This window comes from Coregonus lavaretus, assembly GCF_964263955.1.
Source record: "Coregonus lavaretus genome assembly, chromosome: 37".
NCBI lineage: Eukaryota > Metazoa > Chordata > Actinopteri > Salmoniformes > Salmonidae > Coregonus > Coregonus lavaretus.
In genome coordinates, this window is record NC_140024.1 from 7,440,939 (window position 1) to 7,453,413 (window position 12,475).

Consider the following 12,475-nt stretch of genomic DNA (forward strand, 5'->3'; position numbering starts at 1 on the left):
ACGAACTGTCCTCAGGTGCTACCTCTCCAGTCTTTGGACTCAAATCCAATATGGTTAGCAAAAACGTTTGTCGGTTTAAAACAAATGAATTAGCCTCAGGTCCAACCTGAATAATGTATCTTCTTCCTCCTCCTCCCTCCCGCCTTCGGAGCAAAGATGTCCCGGTTTTCAGTATGTTCTTTGTAGGCCTACAACTCCCTGGGGTGCCCTTTACTGGTTTCTCCACAGACTCTGCCCCAGGGAGGTATGGGTATTGTAGTCGAAGCCCCATGGGTGCCTCAAACGGTGTTTAGATAATGCTGACAGTACAGTCATGCACAAAGCATAAAGAGCAATCACATTGCCATCCCTTCCCAGAGGTAATTTGGTCTTATATGCAATGTCTCTTCTGCCTGTATAGGGAATCTGGGTGTGCAGTCCCCTGGCAAGTATCTGTCATTGGGCACACACCAATACATCCACACCTATACACACCATATTTCTCTGGTGAGCTTGTTGTGTGTCTTTCCACACAAGTGGATGGGGAGATGTTCCATATCAGAAGTGTTTAACCTCTCAGATAAGAAATGTTAAGCACCTTTTCAGGCAGTCATTACACAGTAATGTGGCACAGGGGATGTACATACACTGTAAAGGAGTTCCAGACACATATGTTACATTTAGAAAGTCCTAGAGCTTGAGGGGAAGATAGCAATAGAGATGAGAAATGGAGTCAGGGATATTTTTTGAGACACATCATGATGTTCTCACTCTACCCATCTTCCTTTAAGTGCTCTCATTGTGTGGGATTGGTACAGATAAACACATACACATTCTGGCATTCTCTTTAATGTTCACACACAAGCACTTACTGGTGTATTCTCAGAGGAACTCAACTCACTTGCCGCTCTTCCTTTCCAAACACATCCACTCAAATACAGATGGTACAATACTCTCAGTCACTGATCAAATTGTACCAGCCTAGACACTTTAGTCTGCATAGAAACAACAGTTCAATTGTAGGTGTGAAGGTGGTAGAACCGCTGAATGCAATGTGGCCCACTTGAGCTGTGAATAGATGGTGCAGAAAGGGTATACGGTGAATGTATGTAGAGACAGGTCATTGTGTACTGTATGTTCTATTTACAGTGTCTGCACACTTTGAAAATCAGACGCTTGGAGCGTTGTTTTTGTGTGTATGTGTGTGTTTGCATGTGTATATCCGTGTGTGTGTATACGTATGTGTGAGGATGTGTATTTATTTGAGTAAGTGTGTGTGTGTGGAAGAGAGAGAATGAGTGTTGTTTGACAGATGAATTCATACTCTCTCTACAGAATGCTAATAGGATGGCTGTAGGGGTATTTGCATGTATGAGTGTGTGTACATCTTCACTTGAGAGATGGGATCACACACCCCAAATGCTTATGTCGAGGATACACATCATGTAAAGGCTTAGGATAAACCCTGGTGGTAATCAAGACTGTTCCACTGTGACTCTTCCATGGCTGTCCCTTGATTACCTTTTAGCCTTGTCCTTTGTAATTTCTCTCTCTCCTTTCGCCTCCTATTTCTGTCTAAATCCTCCTAATTTAATTCTCCCTTGATCCTCTCTCCATTCCCTTCATTCCTCTCCATCTCTCTCTCTCTCTCTCTCTCTCTCTCTCTCTCTCTCTCTCTCTCTCTCTCTCTCTCTCTCTCTCTCTCTCTCTCTCTCTCTCTCTCTCTCTCTCTCTCTCTCTCTCTCTCCACAGCTGCAGTCGTTCCTGCAAGTGAACGTCAGTCAAGTACACGTGGATGAGTGTGCCAACACGGATTGTGGCGGCAGCGGCGGCTGCTCCAACGTGCTGAGCGTCAGTGACACGCCCACCGTGGTGGATTCTGGGTGCATGTCACTGGTGTCGGTGACGGTGGAGTCCACGGCAGTATGCAGCTGTTTCCGGGAGAGAACATTTCCACAAGAGCTGCTCCTCCTATCCCAGAAACCCCTGCTTCAACGGGGGCATCTGTGTCGACACTCAGAGCGGGTACAGGTGAGAAAGAAGTCATACCACCTGCAGTGAAATGTCCACACAGGAGAGGGGGTTTAATTGTATTTACAGTTTTGTACGGGTGAGCGGTGTCAAAAAGCAAATAGCAGTTGGCAGCCTGACCTTTTAGGAGTCACCAGGGTGGGAGTAGGGGAGGGACGGCTCAGATCTGTTGTTTCACTGTTGAGGGTAGTGATGGTTGCCTGGAGTCTGCAACAGATAGATGAGAATTAATGCCTGGTAGGAGAATGCATTATAAATGAGGGTGAGCGCTATGTGTGGAAGAGAAATCAATAAGTAAACTAATACTTCAAATCTCGCTGGAGGGATGAAACACCTTGAAAGTATTTGCCCAAAAACAGGCAAGTGGAGCCATGTACTCGCTTGCTCGCTCACACAAATGCTGTGCTGGTGCTGAATGATAGATCAAGGGATGTTTTCAAAAGGATCCAAGCCCCTCTAATCACTTCACCTCCAAGACTTCTCACAAATATGAGGTACACAGGTTTTGGCCTATTTTTCCAATTATCTAGAGCCAACAATGCTATCGATTTTTCTTCACTGAGTAACATTACCCAACCAGAGAGAAGGGGACTAACACTCCATTTTACAAAGGGCGAGGGGGGTAATGGTGAGGAGGAGAGAGCGCAGCAAAGTCATGAGGTGGGGGTGAGGGGTCAGGTTAGACATCCAGAAAACATAGTAGAGGCTGTTTAAATAACCTCGTTAGCCACGCCTGATTATTCTGCTTCATCTCTAATTCGACAGAGTTAACCATTTCCGCTGGTCTCACCTCTCTATCTCCCTCTCTCTCTCTCTCTCTCTCTCTCTCTCTCTCTCTCTCTCTATCTCTCTCTCTCTCTCTCTCTCTCTCTCTCTCTCTCTCTCTCTCTCTCTCTCTCTCTCTCTCTCTCTCTCTCTCTCCCCCTCTCTCTCTCTCGCCCTCTCTCTCTCTCGCCGGCCAGGCCTTTGATGTCTTTCCGACCTGGGCTCAGCTCACTGCTGTAATCCCAGTGGTGGTTGTTTAGGAGAGAAGCTTTAGCTTCAGTACTGAGCTCTGTGTTCTACATTACAGGAGCCATGTTGCAGTACCATATGTCTGGCGCCTCTTGTTCCTCTCTGCTCCTCTCACCTCCTCTACCTCTCTCCCCCGGTGCCTCTCTGTTTTTGGTTCCCTCTTGGTCCTCCTGAATGAATTTCATAGTTGCGCTCTGAATGTCTGAGCGAGCTCGACATCAAGCTAAATACTTCCGGGACCATGTTGAGGAGGAAGGCTAAACGCCGCCGGTGATGTGGGGGGAATTTTCTTTAATCTAATGATCTTTGTGATTAAAAATGCAAAGGAAATGAACACATCAAAAATACCAACCTGGCTGCTACACCAAAGAAGGTATTTAAAAGGGAATGATGCATGTTTTATCATACGTCTGTGTATATTTTTGTTAGGTTGTTTGCAATGTGGAAGTGCACTTAAATAACAGTACACCAACAATTTAATGAGAGATTGAGATCATTTAAAAAAGATATATATTTCATTTCTCAGAAATCATTCAACCTTTTATTTTCTGATGCAATTTTGTGTCAACCAGTTTGGACACAAACACTGTGGAGACCACTGAGGTATAATAAGAACAGGAGACTGTGTCCGACCGTTGTTTTCATGGACCGTCTAAATTTGGGTTGCATCCGGTTTATACGGACCAACATCACATGCGCACTATCACCCAGTGCTGGGAGCAGCACAAGCAGTGATGATGTCATCACGTCATCCAAAAACATGGCGGACATTGGATGAATAAATAAATTATATATCTTTGGCTGTGAGTGATTTTTTGGCCTAAGCAACAATTAATTGAATAATTCAATGGATGTTTTGTGCACAAAGGTGATGACTAAAGTGTCTTATTAGGAATTTTCTAATCTGACTTCTCTATGTGGCCGTGTACGGAAATTGTCTTTCTGGGCCAGGCGTCAGTTAAACTGCAGTACCGAAGCAAAACTGTGTGAGCAGTCAAAACCATGCTTCTAGACCGGAAACCTGGCCCCTTGGTGGATACACATAAACTACTACACAGCTGTGTGTATGGTCTAAACTCTGTGAACAGAATCAGAATCAGAGTCACCATATTTACTAAGACACTGCTCTGGTAAGGTGTTGGCGATTCCTTCTGTGGATTTCACTCCTGCAGACATATGATCCCACAGACGTCAACACAGCCACAGATGATATTTCAGTTGGAGCATGCTGACAGACCTATAACGTTAGTCTCCTGACTGAGATAGAGAGAGGATGACAGAGACACACACATATACACACACACACACACCCCGTGCAAACACACACATCACAAGTCCCTCGTTTGAAATCCACCAACATTATGAGTCCATATTCAGAGGCAATCTGCTGCTGTTGTTTTGGTGTTCATGTCTATAAAGAAGGTGTATACAAATGTTGCTGAAAAAATTGCCAGACATCTTGCCCAACATTTGAACATATGTCCAAATGTTCTTCCTGGAATTGTCCATCCAGCTTCCCTTTGAAACACGAAAGGAGGAGAAAGTTAATTTTGTTCTCTGCTGTTTAATTAAAAGAAGAAAGTAAACCCAGGATTTGTGTCTAGTTGGACGTACTAAGCGTGTAATGTGCCTTGCCATTGGTCCGTACCAGAATGGTTTATGCAGCCAACCAGAGTTAATCCCAGCTCTCTCTCTGTTGCAGACACATATTGGCTTTTTACAGTTGAACTAACATTGACAGTTTGGCCCAAACACAGGATAAAGTTGTTGATGTGTCAGAACCGAAGAGCCTCCCTGTTGACGACAAGTTGTCCTTGTAGAACTCACATTCTTCTTAAACTATAACTGAAAAGCCGAAGAACTTAAACATCTGTAAAGTATTTTGAGTCTGTGAATGTAGCGAATAATTAACATGTTAATAGAAATTCTTCACATTGTACGTATTCAATTATTACATTTCTACGATTATTGTTTCCAGTAGAGAATGTCTTTATAACTGAATAGGGCATTGGTCAATGTCTTCCTCTGCAGGCTTGGGTGTGTGAAACCATTCAAAGACAAATGCAAGCCTGGTAATAGATAAGAGACAGAGGCAGTGGAATGGTTGCTGAGCAGAGCAGAGAGCCCTGGCCTGGTTTATCACTAGGCTTTGAGCACACAGATGTAGAACTACACAGATACAGAGAGATCCCCAGCGACACAGCGCAGAGATTTAAGATTTAAGATTTAAGAAACAACATGTAGATAATCGTGGCACCAGGATTAATAGCGGGATTTGAAAATGGTGGGCAGGGGAGATTACTTGGTCCTTTTCAAACGCTAACAAATAACATCCCCATGTGCAAGCAAATAACAGGAAATGCTCAAGTACAGTAAGAGGATTGGGTTGAGGCCATCATGGCTGAAATCAGGTTCCTGATTTCTCTGATGGGATAAATGAGTGAGATTATTCCCTGAGACTGGGTGAATTGTTTCCAAATGGAGAGATAAGGTAGGTCAAGTTTTCAGTGTATTGTAATTTCAATCTCTCTATCTTTACATCTCCTTCTCTCTATAATATTATCGCTCCTACTCCCCATCTCCCTCTTTCTTTTATATTATCCCTCCTTTGTACATTACTGTCTGTCACTCTGTGAGATATGTCTTTGATGGTCTGATGGTCTGCTGGTGTAATACTAGCCTTGTTTTCTGCTTGGGGTCTAGTCACACTAAGCCGTGACCGTGTGTGTACACATCCTCCCATCCCATGTGTGAGTGGTTAGGTAGTAACCACATCCAGATATCACTGGTCTCAACTCCCTGCCTCTCCACAGTGAGATGGCCTTGTAGCGTCACTATAGGATCCTGTTTGGTAAACCTGAGCCTAGAGCTCCTAGACCAAACATCCTTTCATTTCAATGCGTCATGGTTGGGATACCATGTTGTTGGAAACAGAACAGCCCGACATGCATGCTGATCTGCATTAAAAGCAACGTTCACCACCTGCTGTTCCAATGCATCCTCATCTTCTCTCACCTATAGTATAATAATAATGTATGCCATTTAGCAGACGCTTTTATCCAAAGCGACTTACAGTCATGCGTGCATACAGTCATGCATGCTCCTCTCTCCTCTCTCTCTCTTTGCTACAGTGTGTCTTCTAAACGCAGGGTGTATAGCTTTGATTACTGCGCCTGGTTATTAGAAGAAGCATGTTAATGTGTTTCACCACCTCTTGCATTTGCATGTCTGCCAGGTGCCAGGGGGCCTATCATTTCCAACAGTCTCTCCTTTTCAATCTGGGTTCAGAGCACAGACTGGGAAATGGGAAAGACTAAATGCAAGAGTGTGGGAAGTGGCAGCCAGGCAGCCAGGAGCTCTACTCTCTCCGTTCGCAGCACACAAATGAGAGAGGAATGAAAAGAAGGGAGCATGGCGGCCTGGGAGACTATTATTAGGCTGCTGTGAGTAGGGTGATGGAGAGGGAACCGGCTGAGAAAATAGCTGGGCTTCTGACTAAACTAACTAGAGAAAGCCGCACTTGATTGATGCCGCAGGATTGCCTGTGTGTGTGCCAACTGTATTAGCTGTCTCTACAACAGGTGGATACAGTGGGGTAGTGTGTGTGTCTGTGTGTGAGAAAGGAAGAATGAATGAAGGGGATGACAGAATAACCAGAGGGAGGAGTGCAGCTGTGCTCGGTTGCTACGTATGACAGAGGGTGTTGTTAATAGTGATGGATTCTCCCTATGGTTCAGCTGATAATGAGAACATCTGCATGAGATGTGGAGTGATTCTCTGAGAAGGAAATCACTAGAGGCGAAAAACAGTAGTCTGAGAGCAAGACAGACAGAGTCATTGGGGGCTAATATGGACTGCTAGATACTTAGTTGGGATGTACACTCACAATCTTTAGTAATAGGGGTTGTTATGCAATTGAGAGCAACTAGAAGCAAATTGTGTGTGTGTGTGTGTGCGTGTGCGTGTGTGTGTGTGTGTGTGTGTGTGTGTGTGTGTGTGTGTGTGTGTGTGTGTGTGTGTGTGTGTGTGTGTGTGTGTGTGTGTGTGTGTGTGTGTGTGTGTGTGTGTGAGTGTGAGTGTGAGTGTGACTGTTGTGTGGTCAAGCAGAAGCAGGCCATCCCATCCCGGCCTCAGCAGGGACATCCTGACAGAGCAGTCTTGTGTGATAGATGAGGTCAAAAGTTGAAATAACTAAATTGCTTCATATTATTATGTTTTGTGATGTACCTCTTCCTTGTTATTTTGCCCTAGATGCCAGTGCTCTACGCAGTTCGAGGGGCCAGAGTGCCAGCAGACCAAACACAGTTTCCATGGCAACGGCTATGCCTGGTTTCCTCCCATAAGGCCTTGCTTCGAGAGCCGTCTCTCCCTGGAGTTCATCACGGAGGTTGCAGATGGTCTGCTGCTCTACAGCGGGCCCCTGGCCCAGCTACAGCCCTGGGACCTCGAGGACTTCATGGCCATAGGTACATTTCCACTTACTTCTACTCACAGAAGGGGGGACAGGAATACAGGATAGGGGAGAGACAGGGTGTGTGAGGGGGGAGGGAGGGGCAGCGCATGCCTGCGTCAGTGTGCTGGTAATTGTGTTTGCGGTACACCGTGATGTGAGATAGAGATAAGAAGGTTGCATAAGGCAGAAATGCACAAATTGTCCTCTACACAACTCTGTCTGGATTTGCTGGTTTAATATAAACGTTTAGATACTACTAAGGTTATTTTTCCATAGAGATTTGATGTGCCAACACTGCCAAATTAGTTTGGGGGTGGAGGGGTTTCATACTGTGTTGAAGACTGATCTCAGTCTCTGTGTGTGTGTGTGTGTGTGTGTGTGTGTGTGTGTGTGTGTGTGTGTGTGTGTGTGTGTGTGTGTGTGTGTGTGTGTGTGTTGCAGTGTGACAGCATCAGGTCTTTAGGGGTTAATGAGAGGGCTCATTATGAAAGTAAAGGCTTATTTGTCATTCATTCCAGAATGTAATTACAACGGGGTGTACATATTTAGAGCTTTAATGAAGTTGTTGAGCTATATGTACGTGCTTAGCATACATTCTCAAGTTGGAGTAAATAACATAAGTTGTTTGTGTGTACGTGTTTGTGGTTCAATTTCATATTATGTCTGCTTTTGAGTATTAGCACTCGATTCAATGCTGGAAGACATTTTGTGTGTGTGTGTGCGCATGTGTGCATGAGTGTGTGTGTGTGTGTGTGTGTGTGCATGTGTTTGAATGGGAAACAAAGGAGAAAGGATACAGTAGAAGGTTCAAGTGTCAAGTTTCAACGTTTTTTCGCAACGCGCACAGGACAGTCTCAAGTCTGCAGTCTCAACACGATGCATAGTCAGTGTGTTGTACTGTGAAGATGTAAAGATGTCTGCAGATGCTGCAGGGTTTCACAAACTCAGTCCTGGGCCCCCTCCTGGGTGCACATTTTGGTTTTTGCCCTAGCACTACACAGCTGATTCAAATCATCAATGTCCGCAGCCGAGCAGCCGAGCAGCCCATTCCACAGCTGCTGGGTGGGGAGGAAGAGACATAGACTGAAGAAGAGAGACAAAATTCTAGAAAGTCTCTGTCACATGAGCTTCCTATTCTTAATCCAGCACTGTGCCTGAGAGGACAGAGATAGCGGGGTAGAGAGAGAATAAAAAGTATGGAGAGAGAGTTTAGGAGCTGTAATATACAGAGTTGGGGAGACGGTATGGAGCTGCGGATGGAGTCAGAGAGAGTTAGAGTAGAAGAAGAAAATGCACAGTGAGACATGGAGTGAGAGGGTGAGATACTTAGTTCAGAGTTGAAGGGATGGATGAACAAGATTGTTGAACTGCAGGAGGGAGAGATGTCAGAAAGGCAGAGTAGAGACGCCTGAGACTTAAAGGGAGAAACAGACAACAACAGTTTAGCCGAATGTCTTTATATTACTCTCCAACACAGACACACACACACATACCATGTACTCTCACCCACAGGTTAACTGTGTTAAACCATATTATTTCTCGCTGTTTAACGGTGCAACCTATTAAACCTTATAACTCTCCACTGCTTCACAGCCCGGCTCTCCATATTAAAGACGAGCGGCTCGCTGGCTGCCTCCTGCAGCCCTGCCCACTCACTGTCGGTTCTCCGCTGTGCTGTGCTGTGCTGTACCGTGCTGTGCTGTGCTGTTTATCCCCCCCATGGGGCATCACCACCACTAATGTGCGATAGCACAGACCTGCCTCAGCAAAACAGGGGCGGCAGGTAGCTTAGTGGGTAAGAGCGTTGTGCCAGTAACCGAAAGGTCGCTGGTTCTAATCCCCGAGCCAACTAGGTGAAAAATCTGTCGATGTGCCCTTGAGCAAGGCACTTAACCCTAATTGCTCCTGTAAGTCGCTCTGGATAAGAGCGTCTGCTAAATGACTAAAAAAAAAAAAAAAAAAAAAAAAACATCCCTGCATGTCCCACATTCTCCGCTGTTCCCCAGGAACTCTGGGATTAAAGGCCCAATGCAGCCATTTTTTTTATCAATATCAAATTATTTGGGGTAACAGTTAAGTACCTTACTGTAATAGTTTTCCATTAAAATGGTCAAAATGAAACAAAAATAGCTTTTTAGCAAACAACTATTTCCCAAGCAGGAATTCTGCTAGGACTGTCTGGGAGTGGTCTGAGTGCTGAGGGGGAAAGTAAAAACTAGCTGTTATTGGCAGAGAGGTTTGGAACTGTTTTTGTTATTCCTCTATTAACTAATTTACCACCTGGAGATGTCACCAGGTAAGCCGAAACATCACCCATGCAAAACATGCTGATTAGAAGGTATTTTGTGAATTGTATTTTCAACCAGCAACTATCATGAAATAACAATTATCAAACTTTTTCACACGTTTACAGTGTTAGTTTTATCTGCTGTTTTACAATATTATACAAAACACAGGAAAAACTGAATTTTAACTGCACAGGGCCTTTAAATGGTAGAGCTCCGGGCCAGTATGGCAAGTAGCCTGCGTTTAAACCAGGACTGTTCAATTCCTGTCCCGGAGGGCCGAAACACTTCTGTTTATTGTTTCTACCTGGTAGTGAATTGCACTCAACTGGTGTTCCAGGTCTGAATGAGTCCCTTATTAGAAGAAGAGGATTAAAACCAGAAGTGTTTCTGCCCTCCAGAACTGACATTGAACAGCCCTGGTTTAGAGAGAATGGCATCATTCCCTTTATAGCACTATTATTGATCACAAAATAGTGCACTATAAATGTAATAGGGTACTATTTGGGATTCGGCCAGTGTCTGTTACTACCCAGCTTGGGCCTGTGTGGTGGATGAGACTACTGGACAGGTCTGAGGTGATTTGTTCTGGCCCTGACAGGGCACTGGATGTTGCCCTACCAAGGAGGAAGATGTCTTTGGTTCTGCTTGTTAACTTTTCCTTGGCTCATAGTCTTTGTCCCGGTCTGAAATTATGTGTCGATATGAGTCAGATTACAACCACCTGTAGCTATGTGCTTCTTACTGAAAGCATTATATTGAGTTATGGTTGTGTATAGTGTAGGTTTGCAGGGCATATGGTATCTTTTAGAGTGCCCATTGGTCTGTCCTCACCTCTAAATGTAATCCGTGTTATATTTCTCTCTAAATCACGCCAGAGATCTAGAACCTATCTGTGCTGTCTCCTGACTTTGACCGCTGACCTCTAGGTCTATTAATCTGAATGGTACGCGGGAACATGATTACGTCCAGTGAGATCACAGTTAAATGAGTCTCATTATCGTAAGCTCTCCCTTCTCAAGGGTACGAGCCATGGGACTGAGCTCGTCCAATCAATAGACAAATTAACCGGACAAATTACATTTGGGTGATTACGGACTCCTGCAGAATGGAAAACAGGCTCTCAGGGCTCGGCTGGGGATCCGGTGTACACCTCATTGCCAAGAGATGCCTCCAGCTCCAAGGATTGAGCAGAAAAAATGTCATCACTCACTTTGTCTCATTCTGACCTAATGGCAGCCTATTTATCAAGCTTTTATAGTTGTAATTCATATTTTCTTAATAAATGCAGATGTTTCAAAAAATGATTGAGTAATGGTATGGAAATTCAATGACTGTAATGGTAATTTGCTTGCAGCATGTAAGCCACAGGGAATGTTATTGCATTTTTTGCCCATATTAAATAGAATCATGATACACGGCTGAATGTAAACATCTCAGGCATTTTGTATTTTACAATTTTTTTGATATTTTGCTTTATGCAGCACTAGTGTTGGTGGTCTCAGAAAGAACTGAGAAACAGGCTGACTAAGAATGAGGTGAATTCCCCCCCCCCCCACCCCCAAACACACACACACACAACCCCCGAACACACACACACACACACACGTGCAGACACAGCATCTGGCAGATGAAAGCGAGCAGAGAGATACAATTACACCCTGAGTGTGACACATACATTACGGTCAATTTGCAGAAACCTGTTTCACAGTCTTTTAGCGCTCTCGCCCGTTTCAAATATCACTTTTAAGTTTGGGTCCTGTTTCTTGGGGGTATGGGGTGTTTGCTGACAGTCAATTTATATTAAAGGCACCACAGTCACAGACTCTCTTTTTCTCTTGCTGGGCTGCTGATTTGTATATACTGAGTGATTTGTAATGCTGTTTATGCAGTCCATATGCTCCCTGCCTCAATCATATGCCCTTCAGGCCTTCAGAAAAGAGTCAATTTTTCATATTTAAGCGGGAGTGCCATGCTATGGGGGCTGAGACCCCCTGGCTTTCCCCTCACCAGGACTCTCGAAATGGAAGATTAATCTGCAGGGATGTCGAGGAGGAGACCATGATGAATTAGGGATGAGGAGGGGAGATTAGCCGTGACCGCACTGAGTCCGCCGACCGGAGTTTAAGAGCAAAAGCTTGTAGTAAGCTGAGTACACCCGGGCGTACTCTCCCTGTCCAAGATCATTTGATACAGCACAATATAAAGCCCATTTGGCCTGTCTGCCCTCCCATCAGCCACCCTGCCTGACCAACACAGCACAGCCCAACCGCTCCATGCCTGTGGAAGTTCTCTTCTCAGGCACTCGGCATCCCTCTCCTCTCCTTCCCTCTCTCTTTTCATCTCAACCAAGCCTCCACCATTCACACCTGTCAACCTGCAGTCTGTCCCCTTTTCTCCTGAAATGTCATGTCAGTCCCAACAAGGAGGGTCGGGACCATCGTCAGACAGAGATAGCCTGTGGGACAGTGTCAGTCTCCTGCCTGATGGTGGTGGCCACTGTGGGCCTTTCAAATGAAAAGGGCTTTTCACTCAGGCTTAGGCTGGGATCTGTACATCAGTGACTTACTGCTAGCTCAAAGTTATCTCTGTTTGAGCACAGGTTGCCTACTGGGAATCCACTGTGAGAGCACTGCAGGGAGAAAGTGAGAGAGAAAGGGTATAAAAGAGAAAGACATGACAAGCCAGATAGAGTGAGTGTCATGGAGAGAGG

At 45.0% G+C, this 12,475-nt stretch overlaps 1 protein-coding gene across 1 annotated transcript in view; it reads left to right on the forward strand.

Annotated features, from left to right (window-relative positions):
* Window positions 1-12,475, forward strand: part of LOC311111753 (neural-cadherin-like) — a gene marked incomplete at both ends in the record, with an annotated part of 182,747 nt that overhangs the window by 135,765 nt on the left and 34,507 nt on the right. Inside the window, 3 exon segments of the mRNA XM_084154568.1 lie at window positions 1,732-1,914; window positions 1,916-2,010; window positions 7,276-7,490. Coding sequence (XP_084010694.1) covers window positions 1,732-1,914; window positions 1,916-2,010; window positions 7,276-7,490 — 493 coding nt within the window.